The 22,042-nt window shown below is 39.0% G+C and overlaps 2 protein-coding genes across 3 annotated transcripts in view; both read right to left on the bottom strand.

Moving 5' to 3' along the window:
- Positions 1–15,109, bottom strand: part of LOC140915669 (zinc finger and SCAN domain-containing protein 32-like) — a 35,699-nt gene extending 20,590 nt beyond the window's left edge. The window contains exon 1 of the mRNA XM_073355732.1: positions 11,356–15,109. The gene's annotated coding sequence lies outside the window, so the exon portion shown is untranslated. The remainder of the gene's footprint in view (positions 1–11,355) is intronic.
- Positions 15,110–16,082: 973 nt separating this feature from the next.
- Positions 16,083–22,042, bottom strand: part of RBM27 (RNA binding motif protein 27) — a 39,448-nt gene continuing 33,488 nt past the window's right edge. For both annotated transcript variants that reach the window (XM_073355730.1, XM_073355731.1), the window contains exons 20-21: positions 20,746–20,856; positions 16,083–19,531 (exon numbers count right to left, since the gene is read on the bottom strand). In XM_073355730.1, coding sequence (XP_073211831.1) covers positions 19,445–19,531; positions 20,746–20,856 — 198 coding nt within the window. In that variant the 3' untranslated portion in view covers positions 16,083–19,444. The remainder of the gene's footprint in view (positions 19,532–20,745; positions 20,857–22,042) is intronic.

Here is a 22,042-nt window from a genome sequence, read left to right as displayed (position 1 = left end):
AGCTATCCTCCATTTACTAGGAATTTCTCTTGATAGAGAAGGATGGTAGGATCCTAATTATCTGCTATCACCCTTTGTTTTTAGTGCCACAAAGCAGGCATTCTGTAATAAGCACTGGTGACTACAAAACACAAGATGAAGAACTGAAGCTCATTACTGCAGCAAGTCAGTTTGGACTTAAGTTACACGCTATTTGAGATGCATAAAGCTTCATGTCACTAAGAGTGAAATCAGCATAGCTATGCCCAGGGTAAAGCAATCTGTACTCAGTCTGTGTGTGTGTGTTTGGGGAGGGACGGGGCGAGAGGAGAGGAGAGAGAGAGGGTAGAATCTATAATTCACTGCATCACCGCATTCACTGCCACTGATGAGTGCTTGTCTGTCTGTGACTCACAGCAATGAAATGAATCGTCAGTTCCAAATTAGTGTTGCATGCCTTTTCAAGGATCTGTACCTTGTACCAAGAGGCAAATACCGTATGTTTGTAAATATACTTAGGAGAACACCACTATTCACCAAAATTGCATTAAGATTTGGTAAGGAGAAGTTTCTGTTAGATCAATCCTCCTGCACTCCTGTTAAAACTTCCGTTACACAATACACAAATAAAGCCAAAAAAGCCTTCAAGACCTATAACATTCAGCTTAGATCGTATTTCTATACTATGTAATGATATGAAAACAAGTTCTATCCTCCTTTAATAAAATGGATTTCAATGTTTGAGACATGTTCAGTTAAAAAGTGTTCCTCAATTTTTTCTGACCTACAGATAAGCCAAAGTCACTTTAAAATGTGAAACTGAAGAGTGGATGAAATTATTGTTTGACATATTTTTGGCCACAAGAGACCACACAGAAGTACATTATATTGAGCTGACTCCAAATAATTTTCACATGAATTACTAAAGTGCCAGAAATGTATAATTTATTAACATTTAAATAAATCACATGGAGTAGAAGCGCTTTAAGGTTATCAGTGTGAGATGCACAGAATACCAAATTATAATTACCAAAAAAGGTTATCAAGTACAATAGACCCAACTGTGTCATAATTTTACACGAAGAAGGCAAGACAAACATTGACTAGAAAAGAGGGGACCTGTCTTTTAAACACACTGAATAATGATAAATACAGTACTGGTTTAAAAAAAATGCACTAGTTAAAAAACTAATGCCAGAACTGGTCCAGTTCATTTGGATACATTGCTCTTCCTGACACTTTCACTGGCAGTAACTTTCCCTAGGGTCTACAACACATTATTTTTCCTCTCATGCACGAACATATGTGCAGCTTCCACAGACAGCATGTTTTCTATCAATTGGCAACCAACCAGTTTACAGTGCACAGCTAAAATAACCTATTTAGGGGGAACTAACAGATCATGAGTATTCAGTGTATTGCTTCATCTGCAGTGTTTCAATCTCGTATACAATAAATAAAGCTCGCAATGAATAGGCCACCACAAATTGTGTTAGGGTCATTCCATTTCGACAAGGTTCCTATTACTCACTTTCAATATAGTCAGATACTCAGAATGAAGACATCTCTGCAATTATTTCCATCAGCTACTGATTAAGCATATGTACAATGTAAATAAAGCATGTAACACACTGTTTTTTTCTTTATAAGATCAAAATCTAGAAGCTACTTTAAAAAAAAAAGTACTTTCTCCAGAAGCCACAAAGAAACTGAGAAATGGTAAAGAAAAGGGGTACCTGGAAGGCAGGAGTATAGGATGAAGGATAGTGTAGAGAAACCTTAAAGGACTTTAGATAAATCTTGATGGAACGTTTGATTCCATGGTGGTAAAACAGGCCTAAGAAAATAATGTCAATCATTAAAGTGCAGTTTTCAAAATGTTGACATTTAAAAAAGTTTGAGATATGTAAAGTTGTTACAGAGGAAACATTAACAATCTCCTCCTGGAACACTACATCTCAAAAGTAAGTAGGACTTAATTCAAATATCTTTTAAAGAGGTAAAATGGATTTTTATTAATGTAACAATTTCATCCCTTTATGGCAACAGGATTTGTGCTATATGAATGCTGTTACAGATTACCTGAAGACAATGTTCTGTAAAAAACATTCCCCCATGTATAGTATGTATTTCATGTATTTTACACACAAACATAACCCTAGATGTGGTCACGACCACCATGGAATAAGCAACGTTCATTTTTTGCCATTTTTGATCTTCTCACCTGCTGTATGCCCTATGAATCTAGCTTCACTAGGATGGTTTATATCACTCTAATCCTGTCATTTCTTTCCCCAATCATGTTTTAAAACAAAAATCACATAACCACATTTTTCCTTCATATCTACCTAACATACATTTGATACAGGTAACTCCATGGTTTTAATCACCATACACACAATTTAAAACACTCTGAAAAGATACTACTCCCATTCCACCACTGATTTAGCTGCTTCTGCAGGGTTGCTACTCAGTGGGAAGAGTTCATTTGGTGGTGGTTGGGTGAATATCTGTGAAAACACGCGTCTTGCAAGTCTGGCTCATCCTGATGTCCTGAGTAAGGAAGCTCAATGGATATGGCCTTCGGCAACGGAGGTGTGCCCCCAAAGTTGCACTGCCGGCTATTAGCTTGAGCGTTGCTACTGACTGAAGCTGTTGAAGCAAGCCTCTGGAAGAGAGGCAGACCAACAGTCATGCCTGCAGTCCAAAGGTCTAGATGAAATGTCATAACATTGAATTGGATCCAATATGACAGGGAAACAGTGCAGATCAGGAAGAATTAGTTTGATGTGCTCATGTGTCTTGCTTTAGACTACAGGCTGGCACGGCACCTAAGCAAAGCTTCCATGACCCGCACCTCTCTTTCTAGAAAGTGTGCATGCCCAGCCTGAGGTTGACTGAAGAAAGCACAGATCATCCCCGCTGGCTCCACACCTAGCAAAGGGTGCTGCCTCACAACCTGGATCAGGCAAGAGCAGGGACTGAAAGTTACAGTGAGATTGGTCTGTTACGGCCAGTCCTAAACTGGTGCTGGTAAAAACACTGCTACTTTTCCAGAGCACTGCAAGCTTTACACAGTTCAGTATCTCTTGAGATGTCAGCATTAAACACAAATGTTTCACATTACAGGTGTTCTAGGAATCCTGGCTGTTCAGAACTATAAAAGAAAATCCTGTTTTGCCCTGACCTAATAGGTTTGTCCCAATTCTAGACTATACAGGAACTAATTAGTACTAATTTTTCCATCCTGTAGTGAGTGTAACACTTGAGTTACTGTATTATACAGAAGAGAACAATCAGAGTTTACAGGGGAGTGATAGAGCAATAGAAACAAAACAAAATTAAAACATGGCTACTCCAAAATGTCTATATCACACCATATTTTTATGTACTGCATTTTTATTGGCATTTTGAGATGATCTGCAGAACATACAAATGGCAAAGCCATGAGTAATTGTTATCTCAAACTCTTTCCAGTTAGCTGCATATCACACATCCATCCATCTGGTATGTAATGCTAAAGCCTTTTATGGTCATGACATTACTGAATTAAAGTGAAAAATCCAAAAAGTTTAACATAGGATCGAAAGTATAATAAAAATGAATGTACCATTGTTGGAAGAATGCGGGTCAAAATGTCTTGTACATTGACAAGATGATCCTACTTTATGCACACAATCACAAACTAAAAATACTACATCAGCTCTTTCTATCAATACAATTTTACAAGACTTGAAAACTGCAAAAAACACAACTAAATAAGTTTATAAACTTTCATTTTAAGCTAAGTCTAAAAGAAAAGGCATCAAACTCATGAAAATATTGAAAAAAACATACTGAGGCACCATAGAAAAACTGAAAGATCATCATAATCCAGTTTGCTACTGAAAAGGCACATTTAAGATTAAATTGAAAATAAAATAAGCAGCCAAAGTGCTTCATATTTCCTGGATGAACATTGCTAGGGTCACAGAAGATATTGCTTTAAAATATGTTTATCTACAGATTAGCATAACCCTGTTCTATACGGTTTCCAATAAACTTTTCTGTGCTGCTTCTCCCAAGGGATACAATATACTCAAATACAACTTGCAGATGGGGACAGATGAAGCTAGGACAACGACACTTGACAGACACAAATAAAATGGCCTGCTGACAGTGTTACTATACTTCCCTATACATAAGCCTGCAAAATAAGCCAAATGGAGGGAAAAGTCAAATGCAGCTATGCTCATTTTCTAAGACATGCTCATGCAGTGTTGTGTGATGGGTCAATACATTAACATAAAACACACATTACAAGGGAGACATTTACACAGTCTGATTTAATACCATTATGACCAATACATAGCTGGAAACCAGTATGGCTCACCTGTGTGTTAATATGGTTAAAATAGATGTTAAGTTTATACAAATGTGTTTAGTGTTAAGGTTTTATGAAATGCTTACAGGATGCTGCATGTAGTAATCTCACTTACAACTCTGTACCCTATGTGATAAGGTAATACTGACCGTTTGCATTGCCTGGTCCATACTGCAAAGTTAGGTCAATGTAAAGCAGCTTACGTAGACCTAATTATGTTCTGTCTACACTTCAGCCTTGCTCCTGTTGATGTAAGGGCCCTACTACACCGACATAACTGCACCTCCACGAGAGCTGTAGCACGTATGTTGGTGTAATTAGGATGACGCAGTGTCCATGTAGACATGGGTTACTTACATCAGCTGTTGGCTGAAATTCTTACCAATTTTATAGCTCCTCTGTGCTGTGTAGCAGGGGGCTCACAGTTGGAGCCATGAAATTGACAAGAAGGCTGGTAGGCTCCCTACTATGAAATTGAGCCAGGCACCAGGCTGACAGCTGCCCCCTCTCCCCACAGCTGTCAGCTTGGTGCGGGGCTCATAGCTGGAGCCCTCATCCCCCACCCCGGGGGTGACAGCCCCAGCTGCAAGCCCTGTGCTGGGCTCAATTTCACAGGAGGAGCCTACCAGCCTTTCTTGTCAAATTCACAGCTTCAGTTGTGAGCCCCTGGCTCTGAGACTGGCAGCAGCCCTGAAATGGACAAGGAAGGCTGGGTGGCTCTATGCTATGCATCCCAAGTGGGGCTCAAACTGATAGGTGTTCCAAGGGGTACATCAACTCATCTAGATATTTGCCTAGTTTTACAATAGGCTACATAAAGAGCACTAGCGAAGTCAGTACAAACTAAAATTTCATACTGACAATGACTTGTTTATATTGCTCTATATACTATAATCAGCGGTTCATAAACTGTGGGTTGAGACCCTAAAGTGGGTTGTGAGTTTATTTTAATGGGGTGCCAGGGCCAGTGTTAGACTCTCTGTGGCCCAGGACAGAAACTGAAGCTAGAGCGCCACCCCCTGGGGCTGAAGCTGAAGCCAAAGTCCGAGAGCTGCTTCATGGAGCTGAAGCCTGAGTAGTGTAGCTTTGCGGAGCCTACGGCAATTGCCCTGCTTGCAAACCTGTAAAGCTGGCCCTGAGTACATAGAGAATACACTAACTTTAGGAATGATGTTTTGGCTTTTGGGTCAACATATCTTTGTGACATCTCATTTTCTAAGACTGCCATCAAGACGAAGAGTAGGAATAGACTCAATGTGGAGAAAAAAGTAACTGCTGCTGTTGCTTCACTGCTTCCCAGAATGACAAGGCTCACAAGTGAAAAACAGGCTCAAGTATCACACTGAAATTTAAGTACAATATTTACATTCCAATTGATTTATTTTATAATTATATGGTAAAAATGAGAAAGTAAACAATTTTTCAGTAATAGTGTGCTGTGACACTTGTATTTTTATGTCTGATTGTGTAAGCAAGTAGTTTTTAAGGAGGGTGAAACTTGGGATGTGCTAGGCAAATCAGACTCCTCAAAAGGGTACTGTTGTACCCCTTTCAGGAGTCTGATTTGCCTAGAACCACTGCCCTAACTCAAACAGGAAAGAAGCATTAACTAATGTGAAATGCTGGCTTGCTACAGAAGATGTTACCTCCTGTCAACAAAAAGGCCCATTGAAACCAAATAAGCCATTCTGAAACATCAAAGAACAAAGGCTTTGTTAATTGTTCTTCCCCACCCATGATGAGTAGATGCTTGAACTCTGGAGGAAGAGAATAAAAATTCCTGACAAGAAGGAACTACCTCTATGCTGCTTTGACTTTGGGAGGGAAAGATTTTTAAGCACAAGCAAGGGATCCCCAGCTGCTTACCCTGAATTAACCCTAGGACATATAAAGCTTGCATATCACCGCTTCTATCATCTTTTGAAACCTAAGTAACTCATTTGTATGTTTATCTGCTTTAATCTTGTAAATAACTCGTTTCCTTTTCTTAGTTAATACATCTTTAGTTAATTTATTATAGGATTGACTACAAGCCTCGTCTATGGTGTAAAACCTAAATTGCAATTGACCTGGAGTAAGTGACTGCTCCTTTGAGACTGGAAATAACCTGAATATTGTTGTGATTTTTGATGTAAGGGGCCATCAACCACAAAGGCAAGCTTGCCTCAGTGGCAAGATAGACTGGAGCACCCAAGGAGACTGTCCGTGACTCCATGGTTATGCTGTTATAATGCCTGATGAATTTACACTTGATACTTGGTTGGTGAAATCTAAGTACAGAACTCACAACCAGTTTGGAGTTTGTGCCCTGCTTCTTAACAGTCTGCCCTGAGGTTGGTACTCATGCTCTTGAGTCGCTCCAGACAACTTGACAACCACAGCTGATAAACAATCCAATTCCTGAGGAGGCCTCCCAGATAATCCATAGTACCTTATTTTAAATAAGGTAACACACAGCTAAATCACTCAGCATGACAGCATGGCTTTTTCAGTCTAAGTGTTGTGAATAGGTGTTAAGGAATCATGACTACTCTGCCCCTCCTTTCTTGCTAATGGGGAAAAGGGGCTCCAGCTAGTTCCTGGTAAAAGTCAAGCACCACTGTTCCTTTCCTAACCTGTACACATGGTCAACTCTAATGGGCATTTTGAGAGCCACAATCCAAACAGCCATTTCAGACGAGACAGATGAGCCCCTGTGCACAATGAGAATAGTGCTTGCCTCCCTTATTACAAGATTTGCTACAGTGTGTAAAATGCTTTGGAGATGGAGAGTTCTATATAAATGTAAAGTGGTACTAATAAATGCAAAGCTTAATTGCAGGTTAGAAGTTTAACCAGAAGTCAGGAAATGAAAACATGATGAACTCACTGACATTGATGACCTCATTTTTCATTGCCTGATCGGTATGCTTAAATTCATATTGCCACAGTAAAGATTTTTACCTTTAACTTCCCTTCAGAAAAAAGGACCCGCCTTTGCTTAATAACGTTAGCATTCAAACACATGTAGGCTTTAAAGGTCACACTTCCTTGATATGAAGAGGGAAGGAGAGGAAATTTCCCTATTACTGTTATTTGTGTTCAGGTTTAGGTGCTATCAATCGCCTTTTGCTGGAGACAGGTTTTCTACAAGGACTTGCCTACATAAAGTTTCGTATTTGAAAAAGATTTTGATTAATCGAGTTGTGGTTGGCATCGTGTCAGCTAACTTGATTCTTCACAGTGGTGTTCAAACATGGCAATGTTTACAAGCCCCAAAACGGATCTGGCGTATTGGGCTCTGGCACATTGGTTTACTTTTGCAAAAGGAAGTGTTAAAATTCTAATTTTTTTTTAAATTACAATGCAGCAAAAATTGCTGAGAAACTTTTAAAGTCACAAGAGACACAATTTTCACATGATCCCTGAAAAGGTTTTTTCCAAAGAAGTTTGTGTTGGTTATTTCAACAAAACGTTTAATGCCAGATTTTTAAAAGTGCTTAGTGTTGGCCTATCACTGCTTCAGCTGAAGTAAATGGGAGTTTTACCATTGATTTTCACGGAAGTAAAATTAGGATAATGCTAAGCGCTTTTGAAAACTCATACTCTTAGCATTTCCTTTGTTCAAACTGTCCAAGAAAGCAGCTTGAGTGCAGAAGTTTCTATGTCTGTCAGGTTGGGCAGGGAACTGAGCTTTATTATGCTTTGCTAAAATCTCATTTCTATTGAGACTGTTCAAAAAAGTTTGTTTTTTATGGGAATTCACACCCCTTCCTCTGAAGCATGTAGTACTAGCCACTGTTGAACACAGGATACTGACTAGATGAATTATTGATCTGACCTGGCAAATATTTTGTACTGATATTCATTTCTCATCTATTTTACCCCCAAATAAACATCCTCAAAGGACTAGCCACACATCAAGTATGGTGGGGTGTTACCAGAAATATTTTCTAGATGCAGAGATAGGCGACTCCAGTAGGTTTTTATGATGAATATTCACTATCTTTTATTCTCCAACATCCCTTCCACCAGTATTTCACCTTGTATTATTAGCGTGTCCTGTTAAAACTGATGGAAAAGCCTGCAAGCACCCTATCTGTTGGGCCCTGATGGCTATTTTCTTGGACTCTTAATACTTAGTGTGACCATATGTCCCGTTTGGCAAGGACAATCACTTTTTTAAGCCCTGTCCCAGGTGGCCTGACTTTTTTGGCAAATGGGACAATTGCCCACTTTTTTTTTTTTTTTTTTTTTTTAAACACAAAACACACACCAAAAAAAAAATCCAACACCGGTGTGTGGAGGAACGGGCGGGGCGGGGCAGCGGAGTGTAAGCAGCGACGCCAGCCCTGAGTTGAGGGAGGCAGGGCTCGGGGGGGGGGGGGGGGGGGAGAAGGCAGGCAGGGCTCAAGCAAGCAGCGATGTCACCCCAGCCTCGCAAAGGGTGTAGTGAGGGCTCTGGACACCAGCCCCGCACGGGAAGGTGGCTCAGGTGAGTGGCTCGGGCCAGCCCTGCGCAGTGGGGGAGGGCTCGGGCCACACCCATGATGGGGGAAGCAAGGGAGAGGGCTTGGGCTAGCCCCATGCGGTGCCCCAATTTCCCTTTGGGAAATATGGTCACCCTAAATACCTGAAGCTAGAAATCTTTCCTCTGGAAATCAAAGCTATTCAAACTTGCCTTTTCCCTTACAAAAAAGAAAGCGTTAGAGGTACTGGAGTGTGAATGTTTAGACTGGTATCCAGCTTAAAATGCCAATTTATTTCTGAACAATGAACTGCCATGGATAAAGGTCCGTACAAACCTATGGAGCAGGAATTTCTTTACTGAGGCTACATCTACACTTCGGACCTTACAGCGGCACAGCAGTACCACCGCAGCTGTGCCGCTGTAAGGTCTCCCGTGTAGCCACTCTGTGGTAGTGGGAGAGAGCTCTCCTGCAGGCATAATTAAACCACCCCAAATGAGCAGCGGTAGCTATGTCAGCAGGAGAACATCTCCCACTGACACAGCGCTGTCCACACCAGCACTTTTGTCCGTCGGGGGCTGTGCGCTTTTTCATACCCCTGAGCAACAGAAGTTTTACTGACAAAAGTGCTCATTTAAACAAAGCCTTAATTACAATGAAGAGTTGTGATGTTGGCTGCCACAGAGAGGCAATTTGTATAACTTTGGCTCTGGAAATGACAAGCTTTAGGTGTAGAGTGCTTTATCCTGAATGACAAACTTATCACACTCTAACTTCAAAATGGATGTCGTGGGACTTAACATTCTAGACTAACATTCTTAGATAGGCACTAAGAACCAGATTTTGTAAGTAAATAGGTGCCCAGTGTGATCTTCAAAAGCACTTACATGTCTGATTCTCCACCTATTTACATCTTTAGGCACCTAAACACCTTTAAAATACTGGCAGCAAATACAAAAGTATTCTTCTGACAAGCTTAAGCAACTTGTGATGCCACAGATGTATGAAAGTGGGTTTAAGCGCAGATAGTCATAGTCAGAGTTCGCGGTGCAAGTGCAAGATCTCTGTATTCTTGTGCCCTCTACAGGATAAACCTCCAAGAGCCTAAATTTTTTACCAATTCTTATTTCAACCACAAGGTTTTCAGCGTGCAAAACTTAATCAAATGGAAACATGAGAAATAAAGCACTACTACAAGTTACAGATGCCAATATAATTGTAACCAAAAAAATGCATCAAAACGTAGCAAGTTTCAGAAGATCAGGTATAACCACCCACTTGCCAAGAGGTTTGAGCACTTTGCCTTATGTCTTATAGTGTCCAGTAACGAATTTAAGCTCCCAGGCTCACCTTTTGAAGGTGTTGTGCAGGTTTCTGTTGAGGTCTTATGGTCTCAGTAGAGACACTGGATTTATGGCTTATTACTCCAATCTGTAAGCCACTAACCCTCCTTTTTTTCCTATGACTGCAGAGGCGTTAACAGACCACTTCACCTTGAATGGTCTCCTAAGCAGTAGTGTGGACAAGCCCTACGTCGATGTAACTTATGTCGCTCAGGGGTGTGAAAAAGCCACCCCCAAGCGACGCAAGTTACACTGACTTCAAGCAGTGTCTACACTGTGCTATGTCGGTGGGAGACACTCTCCCGCCAGCATAGCTTCCGCCTCTCGTTGAGCTCGAGTAATTATGCTGACAGGAGAGCACTCTCCTGTCGGCATCAGTGCAGCCGTGCTGATGTTGCGTGGTAGCATAGACTAGCCCTTAGAATATGGGTTAACTATTTATGCTAAACAAATTCTTCCACCTTGTATTTAGCTGTGATACTCTACAGTTCCCAGATTTGAAGAAAAGCTCTGTATAGCTCGAAAGCTTGTCTCTCTTAACAACAGAAGTCGGTCCAGTAAAAGATATTGCTTCACCCATCTTAAACTTTATAGTTTAATAGTAACTATTTCAATTGTGGTAGCACCTAAAACTTGCTAAGCACTTTCCAAATAAGCATACTACAATTATTTGAATAGTTAGCACAATTCATTTTCTATACAGATATTTTCTTTAAATACAGATTTTTAAAGCTGGGAACGGGCAAAAAAGGTGGTGGTGTAGGAGAAGACAGACAAGAGAACCAAGATGTATTGTGAGAAAGCACTGACCTAGCAATCAGAGATGACCCAGGCCTGCTGACAGTGGGGGAGGAGGGGCAGAGTGAGGGCAGTTGGCTTCAGCAGTGTAGACAAGCAGCAAATTTGGGGGGCATGACACCCCACACGTGCCGCCCCCCGATGCGTTGCCTCTGCTAGCAACACTTCTACAAAAGGCTCCTTCAGCAGATGTTGGTCTCAGTGAAATACCTTTTATCACTTGTTTTCTAGTTCAACCCTATGCTTTATTATGCTCATTTGAAAAAACTCAACTTGTCAGCCACCAACTTACTTTTTATCTTCAGTATTTAATCGTTTTAATCTTTCATAAAATAGCTACAGATAAATGGTTACTATCAAAATACCAGGCTGTGCTACACGCAAGACCACAATAGATGTCTAACAATTATTTACCACGTCGTACCTGTATCAAGTAGCCTAACTCCAAGACCTGGACTGGTTGGTTAACCTTCAGTGGACTGCAGAAATGTGTGTCAATGGCAGATCCTGTAGAAAGAAAAAGAAAAAAAACCCTACAATTAACCCATTTGCATTTTGTCCCAAGTGAATTTTTCCACAGCTATAGCTTTACTGTGCAAATAGTAGTACAGCAATGTATATGTAGGCTTTAGTGAGTTAAATACAACTGACATGCACTGTTCAGCTGGCTTCCACTCCCCACTCCGGCCCCCCATTATGAAAATCTTACAACTGACAAGACCTTCAGTTAGATGCCACTTTTATGTCAATTTGAAGGACAGGCTGAAATCCTCCTCCCTTATTTGATATACCGGGATGTGTTTTTAACTACAAAAGGAATTGTCATACCAGATCAGACCCATCATGCATTAAGTGTAACATCCTAGCTCAGACAGGGGCCAACACTAGATGCTTCAGAGGAAGGTGCAAAAAAACCACCTTCCTAATAGCTAGTAGTTCAAGATTGGTTTAAATTCTGAAGCATGAAGCTTAACATCTCTTACAAAATTTGATAGTGTTATCCATGAAAACTTTGGATATTCTTGTCCATTAATATCTAATCCCTTTTTGAATCTTGCTACTTTTTTTGTCAATGGCATCCTGTGGCAATGAGTTCCACAGTCTAATTATACGTTGTGTGAAGAGCATTTCCTTCTATAGGTTTTGAATTTACCACATTTTAATTGCCCTGACAGTCTCTTTGCTTCTATGAAATAAAGCAGAAGCTCCTGATCTAGCATCTAATACCATTCTTTTTTATATATACCTCTACCCCGATATAACGCGACCTGATATAACATGAATTCGGATACAACGCAGTAAAGTGGCGCTCTGGGGGGTGGGGCTGCGTGCTCCAGCAGATCAGCGTGTCAGCCTCCGACACGTGTCTCTGAGCGGTGTGTTAAGGGTGCCGGGCTGGGGCTGAGGGGTTGGATAAGGGGCAGAGGGTCTTGGGGAGCGGTCAGGGGACGGGGGGGTTGGATGGTTCGGAGGTTCTGGGGACAGGGTGGTCAGGGGAAATTGGATAGGGCGTGGAAGTCCCAGGGGGCCAGTCAAGGGGCTGGGGTCCTGGGGATGATTAGGGATGGGGGTGGGGGGATCAGGTCTTGGGAGGGTGGTTGGGGCGGGGGGTCTCTGGAGGGGGTACTCAGGGGGCAGGAAGTGACTATTAAGAATGGAAATGCTTGAGGCCAAAAGCAAGTTCGATATAACTCGGTTTCATCTATAATGCGGTAAGATTTTTTGACTCCCGAGGACCGCGTTATATTGAGGTAGAGGTGTACTTCTCTCATGCCTCCTTTTATCTAGTCTTTTCCAAGGTAAATCCCAATCCTTTCAATCCCCTCATACAACGGTTTTCTGAAGCAGCTAATCATTTTCATCTCCCTTCTCTGACCACCCCCTAAATTCTGAAATAGCCTTTTTAAGATTGATTCCAAGACCAGAAGGGACCATTGTTATCATGTTGGCTCACCTCTTATATAATACAGATCACAGAATTTTCACAGAATAATTCCTAGAGCAGATCTTTTAGAAAAGCATTCAATCATGATTTTAAAATGGTCAGTGATGGACAATCCACCATGACCCTTGGTAAACTGTTCCAATGATTAATCGCTCTCACTGTTAATGTAAGTCTTATTTCCAATCTGAATTTGTCTAGTTTCAACTTCTAGCCATTTGACTGTGTTGTACCTTTCTCTGCCAGATTGAAGAGCTCATTATCAAATATTTGTTACCCATGTAGATAGTTACAGACTGCAATTAAATCGCCCCTTATCCTTCTCTTTGTTAAGCTAAACAGATTGACCTCCTTAAGTCTATCACTATAAGACTTTTTTAATCCTCTAATTATTGTTGTGGCTCTTCTCTGAACCCTCTCCAATTTTTCAACATACTTCCTGAATTGCGGACACCAGAACTGGACACAGTAGTCCAGCAGTGGTCATACCAGTGCCAAATACAGGAGGTAAAATAACCACCCTACTCCTACTTGAGATTCCCAATTATGCATCCAAGGTCACATTTGGCTTTTTTGGCCACAGCTTTGCACTGGGAGCTCACGTTCAACTGGATTATCTCAGATGACCCTTCAAATCTTCTTAAGAGTCAGTGCTTCCAAGGACAGAGTATATGGCCTACATTCTTTGTTCCTAAATGAATGACCTTACATTTGGCTGTGTTAAAATGCATATTGTGTGCTTGCGCACAGATACCCAAGTCAGCCAGATTACTCTGTATCAATGCCCTGTCCACTTCATTATTTGCCACTCTTCAATTTTGTGAGCTTCAGTGATGATTTTATGTTTTCTTCCAGGTCACTGATAATGTTAAACAACATGGGGCCAAGAACAAATCCCTGTGGGACATGACACGAAACAACCTGCTTTATGATGATTCCTCATTTACAATTATATTTTGGGATCGAGCAGTTAGCCTGCTTTTAATCCATTTAATATGTAGCATGTTAATTTTATATCCTAGGTTTTTTTAAATCAAAACATCATGCAGTACCAAGTCAAATGCCTTAAAGAAGTTGCAATATATTACAGCAGCCATTACTGTTAGCAACCAAACTTGTCATAAAAAAAAGGTGGGGCAACCAGTCCTATGATCTAGACAAGGCCTCACCCGTGAGTTATATGACGGCACAATATTCTTCCTGTTCTCCACCCCATTCTTTATCTATCCTAACATCTTGTTGGCTAGACAAATACAAGCCTACCCAACTGAGTGAATCAATACATTTCTAAAAAAAATTTTTTAAAAGGGTGGAGAAGACGACTTTAAGAACATAATTTTAGTTTAAGGAGCTTCATGTTATCACATCACATCCCTGGGTCAACAATGTTTATATGGGTAAGAAGTATCAAGAATCTGACAAGTATTTCTTAGTACACATTTCATTAATTACACAAGGTACAATCCGATCTTGTATATTTCAAAAATAAAAAAAAAAGGAAAATCGGTTATTAGCAAGTTCTAGTTCCACCTCTGAAGAAATTCTATGCATAGAAATGCCAATCAACTCCACAGGAGTCCTGCATATAAGACAGGCATGTTGGTCTCCTAATTAGCAATGGTTGAAGTATAATGTAAAAATCTTTGAGTTAAATGCATTTACCTTCACATTTGTTCTGTTAATAGACTCCTTAATACATTGTTTTTACCATAAAGGTTTTAAAGAATACTTTCCACCATAAGTGTAACTGCCACATACCAGTAAAATGGCATTTCTAAAATTCAGGGGCAAGACAGCTATATTCCCATACAAAAGATCTGCAAAAACATGAGAAAAAATAAGAGCCCTAAAATACACACAGGATGATTTCTGTTACCTTTTCTTGCTTAAAAAAACATGTTCAATTAGTAGGTTTTGGGCAACTATTTATTCCCTATTCCAAATCACACGCCCTAAACATCCCCATTTCAAGGCCTCTTTCCTTCAAAAGCCCTTATCTCATAAGACAGATATTGAGAACTGCTCCAAGACTTTATATTTTAGGCAAAGGAAACAAGCTCCAAAAATGAAAGACTTTTTAAAATTTCCCTTATGGTACTGCCTAAGGCCTCAATTGGGGTTGGGACCCATTGTGCAGAATACTGTAAAAATACAGAAAAGCCAATTCCTGCCTTGAAGCACTTACAATCTAATGATAGATGAAGGGTAGGGTAATAGGGATACAACACACCAGTGAATGAGCGTGGTGAAGAAATGACACTACTGTTACATGTAGCATGGCTTTTTTTTTTTTTTTTTTTTTAAATTGAGACTAGAAGTAAAAAAGGGGAAGAGAAAAAGTCACAGCTTGTCACCTGCCTGGCCATGTTTGGTAAGCAAGGTTTTGTAGGCATCATGACAGAGCAAATTCTAAGGAGTAATCTGAAGAATAAGAAGGATGAGATTGGATAATTTCCCCACCCCCACATGCATAAGGTACAACATGGGAGAAAATGCAGAGGCATTTAAGGAAGCCGATTGGTGGGCATTAAAGGCTAGGAACAGAGGCGGAGGTAGAAGTTCTGATTAACAGATTGGATCAATAGGGTGAGGCTACACTGTTTTTATTTATACCATATTTGTACTCTGATACCACCCCATCTTAGAGATCATCAGGTGATATGCATATGCTCTAATGGGCTGTAGGGTGTGTAACTCACTCCTAGTCTAAAATAATTCTCCACTGGTTCCTACTTTTAAATTGAACTTTAGGAAGGAAAGAGAAACTCTAAAGATTAATATAAATATAGGACCAACAATGGTTCTCACTTTGTATTAGATCACTCTTAACTTGGTTTTACAATTGGCACACTGTAGTTTTATAGGCTTGCTATATTTTCAATGGTTTCAAAAGATCGATGGATTTGAATTCATTTTGTTCAGTACACTGGCACAGGTGCATTAAAATAATTAGTTTACCCTTTAAATAAAAAGATGTGAAATGCTTTGCAGTTTTCTGCAAAACACAAATATACTCACAGTTTGCTGACCACATTACTTCATACTGGCTCTTACAGAACTGTAATGCTCTCCACAGAGAAACTATCTTCTCTCCAGCTGCTTCAGCAATATTTCTTAACTATAAGGCAAGCAAAAGCCTGCACATACATACAGAGACACACACACACACATTTTTCAGAAGAAAAGTGATATAGCTCTTTTTGTGATGGTTGTAATTTTTTGGAATGGTTCTTCAGTTTTCCAATTTTTTAAGTTAGAGTTATTTGTAGCTTTTTCTTTTTTCTTTTTTTAAATCTTGAACCATTCCATATTATATCTTTATTGCAAAAAGTCAACATGCATCTTAGAAATTCAGATTGTAATCAATAAAACAAACATTACATATATGAATTTAAATGTATAAACAGTTAGAAATTCAACAATATCTCCTATTATACTATTACACAAGTTCACAATTTTGTAAAAACTATAGTACAAGTTTACTATACATCAAGAGGAACTTATATTCCTTTTCACATGATTTTGTTAAAAACTGCTGAAACGTTTTCATCATAAATGGGCAAGTGTTTTCAAATGAATCTTTACAGCTCATGGGCTTTGTTATGCTCAAGAACTTAATTTGATAATAAAGAAATGAAGAATAATTCTTCATTCCAAAGTTTAATGTTTAGCATATACAGCTGTATGGTCTGTAAACTAGGCTTTAGTTTGGTAACATTTTATTTTAAATTTCCTATACATAAGTTGCTTGGTATGCATATACAGATATAGTACTGATTATGAATTAAGTCAACTGTACTTTTTGAAGGTGTACATTATAATTTCATAATAAAAATAAAATGTTACCGTAAAAAAGTAAAATGTGCATTCTCAGTTACCTACTTAAAAATAAACAATTTAGTATTACCTACTAAGCCGTAAAATACAACACAGGGAGATCCTCTAGCTTTGGCAAAATGAAGGTCACTTTCAAACAGCTTTCCCACTCCTTAAATACCAGAATTTAATCAATTACAGTTATGCTGCCTATCATTTATACTCCCAATAATATAATAGCATGTTTTTAATACACAAGCTAAGTTCAGAGGCACAACTCACTTTTGTGCTTCAATGCTTAAAAATCATGTTTGGGATGTCACTTGAGGATGTATGTAAGGCTACCAATGTGCATACCAAAGAAAATGTTATATAAATCTCTCCAAGGCCCATTAAATAAATCTTCCACCCTTGCCTCTCGCCTATCTCACTTAACTAAAAAAGCCAATACATATGAGCAAGGGCAAAAGTGTCTCTCAACAAAGTGTGCCAATAAGGTGTGTCCTTTTGGAGCTAAAACCATATGAAAAGGAAACCCCATTCTGTTTAACTGTGTCAAAGGCTACTGAAATTTCTCTTACAGCTTCATTCATTCACTGTAATCTTCAGTTTCCAAATACAAAAATACAACAATTCTTATTGAAATCTATACGCTGGTAGTTTTAGTACACAAAAAGAAAAATATTTACAAAATTATACAGTTTAAGAAAAAACTCTGTACAAAAAAAATATATAAATCCTTTGTTCCCTCTATCATTTTTTTAAACTGTCAGGACTCAAACATTTCCTGTAATGGATCTTTCAAAATATACACTGAGCCACAGACATTAAGAAAATATTAGAGATGGTGGGAGAAGAGCAAGGATTATTCTTCTAGGTTCAAAGTATTAATGTTTTTTTCATCATTCCTTCATACATTTAATTTAAACTCAGCATTAGTAGGAACGCAGTATTTAACTACAAAATGGAAGTCTTAATATGAAGGGGGAAAATATTGAAGGACATATTCCCTCCAACTGATACTGAAACTTAAAACGATAAAGTTTTGGTTTCTTTTACATATTACCACAGCAAAAGGATACTCAAATGGAGAGGAAGAGTACACGGGGCAACCTGAAGGAACGTGACTTCAAGTAACTAGCTATGTTCAGCCTAAATTAAAATTTCTGGTACTTGCTGTATTTATTTTGAATCAGGAACCAATTGCCAAATACTCTGGTGTGCTAAATATCTGAAAGCAATATGATTTCTAAAGCCAAGAATGTATGCATTTGGTACATGTATATAACAAAGCTGTTTAGTATCCCAGCAGTTGGTAAGAGTATGTTTGCTCTGCTCCTTCAAACTGACATCCAGACTGCAAAGATACTATTTTACATGGGTACTTACATAACAGATAACTCCTACTGTACAAAGTGTACAGTACAGATGCATACAGAGTGAAGGAAAAAGCCTACTGGATAATGTAGTTATGCTCACGAACAGCAAGACCCACATAACAGAGTTATGAAGATCTATAGCTCTCGAGGGTCTAAACTTATTAGCCCCATTTCTACCACAATCACCATCATTTCTTTTTTGGTGGTTTTTTTTTTGTTTTAAAGTGGTCTAAAGACAAAGGCAATTGAAAATTTCATAGTGTCTGTTTTACCTGCTTTTAAACTAAACTGCACTTTAAGATACAAATAGTTTTCCTAAAGTGAGTTTTAAACACTAGTCTTAAGAATCGTATCACTTAAAGTGCTGGTTTAGTATAGTAGGATATTGACCTTCCATGGGCCAAAAAACGACAAAACTTGCTCTGAACACTGTATGGGTTTGGCCTGAATATTAATAAAAGTGACAGACCTGGTCACATTGCAGAGGTGGGAGAAGAGGGTTCTCATGGTTGATTGTTTTAGAACTCTATACAGTTTAACAGGATTGACATTTATCAATACTGACAATGCAATAAATCAACAGCCTAGATTAAGCTTGAACCTTGTATCCAAACCATACGAAGAAATTGACACTGACAGTGAAAGAATGGAAACAATATGCTAATGACCCAGATATCAGTGTCACTGCTAATGTTTCACAGTGAAACAGGATTTAAAGCAATTTACAGTGAACTAGTATCAGGCAGTATCATACTAATACACTGTTAAAGTATGCAAGAGGAAACAGAAAACAAAACACTTAAATGAAGAAAAGTTGGGGTCTTCTACACTGAAGTTGTGTGTGACTCTCAAGACAGGTCTTGAAGCAAAAAAATGAATTCAGACACAAATATTTCCTATAATAGTTGACTTTGCATGTAATAAAATGCTACCCTTTTTGAGTTAGCAAACATGAAGCAACTGACATTTAATGAAAACGTGTCTGCAGCTCTCTCCTGCAATCTTATATTACTAAATAAAACCTGTAACATCTTTTCTTTTATCTCTAATAAATCAAAGCATTAAAAAACAAGATAATACAGGTGATGTGAAAAAAGGGCTTGACAATATTGATAAGTTTCTTCTTTATAGGAGGACTACCACCACTGATGATCTTTTTAACTCTGTAAAAAGTCACTGGGCAAAGCTTTGGCTGATCTAGTAGCACAGCTAAGTATCTGACACGTTCATATCACAAACTTGTTCTCACTTGAAATCTACTGTGTGTTTTGAAAAGAAAGTAAAATAATTTTTTGGCTCATCAACTTTCTTAAATAAATTTTTAAAAGTTGTAGTTCAAACTATATTCCTAAAACTATACAATTCCAAATAAAGTTTTATCTTCTCCAAGAACGGGATTCGTCTTCATCTTCATCATCATCGTCATCATCTTCGTGCAAAAATAAATCTGAGGTTTCAGTCTCCTGGATGAAGACAAAATTGTAGTCTGGTTTTAGAGATGACACTTCTATATGCAAGAGGCAACATACTATATAAAGCAGCAGCATTTTATTTTAGGGTTGGGTTTACACAATGGATTCTAGATACTACTTGAAAGGGTTCACCATACAATGTGCATACACAATGCGTTGGCTCTAAAAGAAGGAGCTGTGTCCCCTCCTCAATGGCACCAGCATGTTGGAAAAATAGTAGCATCTTTTTCATTTAAGTGAACTAAAAAATTCTTTACTAAGGGGAGAATAATTTGCAACATTCCTATTAAGTTCAGGTTAATATGTCACTATCCCTCCATGTCAAGGGACAGGAACAATTACCCAACTTAAACACTGCTTGGTTCAGGATGGCATGTGATCTGAGGAAGCAATATATAGTTTAAACTTATATACTTCGCACATTTTTGTTGTTCTAAAGGTGTTTTGCACCATCTGGCCAGGATTAATACAAAATTTATCAACTACTAATTTCACCGTCTTACTACATTGATTCTAGTAAATATGGGATTGTTAATGTTGAATTATAGTCTCTTGCAAATATCTAGTAGTTTACAAGTCAAAGGGATAATCTTATCCTGAGATGTGAATAATTATTTCTACCAAAATTTATAAAAGAATACTATCTTGCCCCCATCATAAAGAAGGAAAAATGGTAGGAAGGAAACAACCACCAATCCACAAATCAAATACTATGCTGCTTCTAAGCAGTCTTTATTAACTGTAGTTGGTTCTCAGAAATGAGTATTTTCCTTTGCAGACCAGGCTAAGGCAAGTTTGTTTATCCATCAATCATTTATAAGAGCCCAAATCCAGGGGGGGGGGGAGAGAGGTTAAAAAAAAATCAGGTACTAGAAATGAAGCAATTTACCCTATATCAGAACGGCTGACGTGTACCTTTAACAATCAGCACACAGAGAACTCAAATGTTTGGTCCTGATAGTTTATACAGGTATGCATATTTTACTCAAAAATACACATTTCTCTCTTAAGGATACATGTGCAGGTACAATATCCAAGTAAGGTTTCAACATTTCTATCTTGTAAGAATTACCGTGAACTTTGCCACAATATCTTCGGACAACTTCCACAGCAAACAGAGAAAATATTCTACACAACCAAAAATCCCTACACTACTAGGAATTCTGTGAAAACAGATAAGCCACTATTCCAATGTACTACAGTACCTCTTCCTTGGACTCCTCTTCCTCAATTTCTGTGGACACAGAAGGTACCTTAGGTTTGTGCCACGATATCTGTAGTCTTCGGTCTTTGAATCTTGATCCCTGGTTAGCAGCCTAGGTTTTATTTTAGATGTGTTTTTAAAGGGAATTAAAAACATATGGTTCATAAGAGTAAAGAAACAAGGTAACCAATAGTGAGCTAGGTACTTTAATCGGAAGAGGTTATCCCCTTAAGAAGTGTCAGCGTACACCTCCCAAATCTATGCTACACAACTACCTCCCCCAACTCCCACAAGGGTATTTCTGAGCAGCAACTTCAACACAGCTCCTAACTGGCTGATTTCACTGTATGCACATTGGCATTCTGGGAATCGCAATAGGGCTCAAAGATTGCTTGGTTGGAAGACTCCAGCATTGAAGCTCTGTCTATACTGACAGGTTTCAGAGTAACAGCCGTGTTAGTCTGTATTCGCAAAAAGAAAAGGAGTACTTGTCGCACCTTAGAGACTAACCAATTTATTAGAGCATAAGCTTTTGTGAGCTACAGCTCACTTCATCAGATGCATATCGTGGAAACTGCAGCAGACTTTATATATACACAGAGAATATGAAACAATACCTCCACCCACCCCACTGTCCTGCTGGTAATAGCTTATCTAAAGTGATCATCAGGTGGGCCATTTCCAGCACAAATCCAGGTTTTCTCACCCTCCACCCCCCCACACAAAGTCACTCTCCTGCTGGTGATAGCCCATCCAAAGTGACAACTCTTTACACAATGTGCATGACAATCAAGTTGGGCTATTTCCTGCACAAATCCAGGTTTTCTCCCATCCCCCCCACCCCCATACACACACAAACTCACTCTCCTGCTGGTAATAGCTCATCCAAACTGACCAGTCTTCAAGTTTAAATCCAAGTTAAACCAGAACATTGGGGGGGGGGGGGGGGGAGGAAAAAACAAGAGGAAACAGGCTACCTTGCATAATGACTTAGCCACTCCCAGTCTCTATTTAAGCCTAAATTAATAGTATCCAATTTGCAAATGAATTCCAATTCAGCAGTTTCTCGCTGGAGTCTGGATTTGAAGTTTTTTGTTTTAAGATAGCGACCTTCATGTCTGTGATTGCGTGACCAGAGAGATTGAAGTGTTCTCCGACTGGTTTATGAATGTTATAATTCTTGACATCTGATTTGTGTCCATTTATTCTTTTACGTAGAGACTGTCCAGTTTGACCAATGTACATGGCAGAGGGGCATTGCTGGCACATGATGGCATATATCACATTGGTGGATGTGC

This window comes from Lepidochelys kempii, chromosome 8, assembly GCF_965140265.1.
Source record: "Lepidochelys kempii isolate rLepKem1 chromosome 8, rLepKem1.hap2, whole genome shotgun sequence".
In the NCBI taxonomy this organism is placed as follows: Eukaryota; Metazoa; Chordata; order Testudines; family Cheloniidae; genus Lepidochelys; species Lepidochelys kempii.
This window is presented reverse-complemented; position numbering and strand designations above follow the sequence as displayed.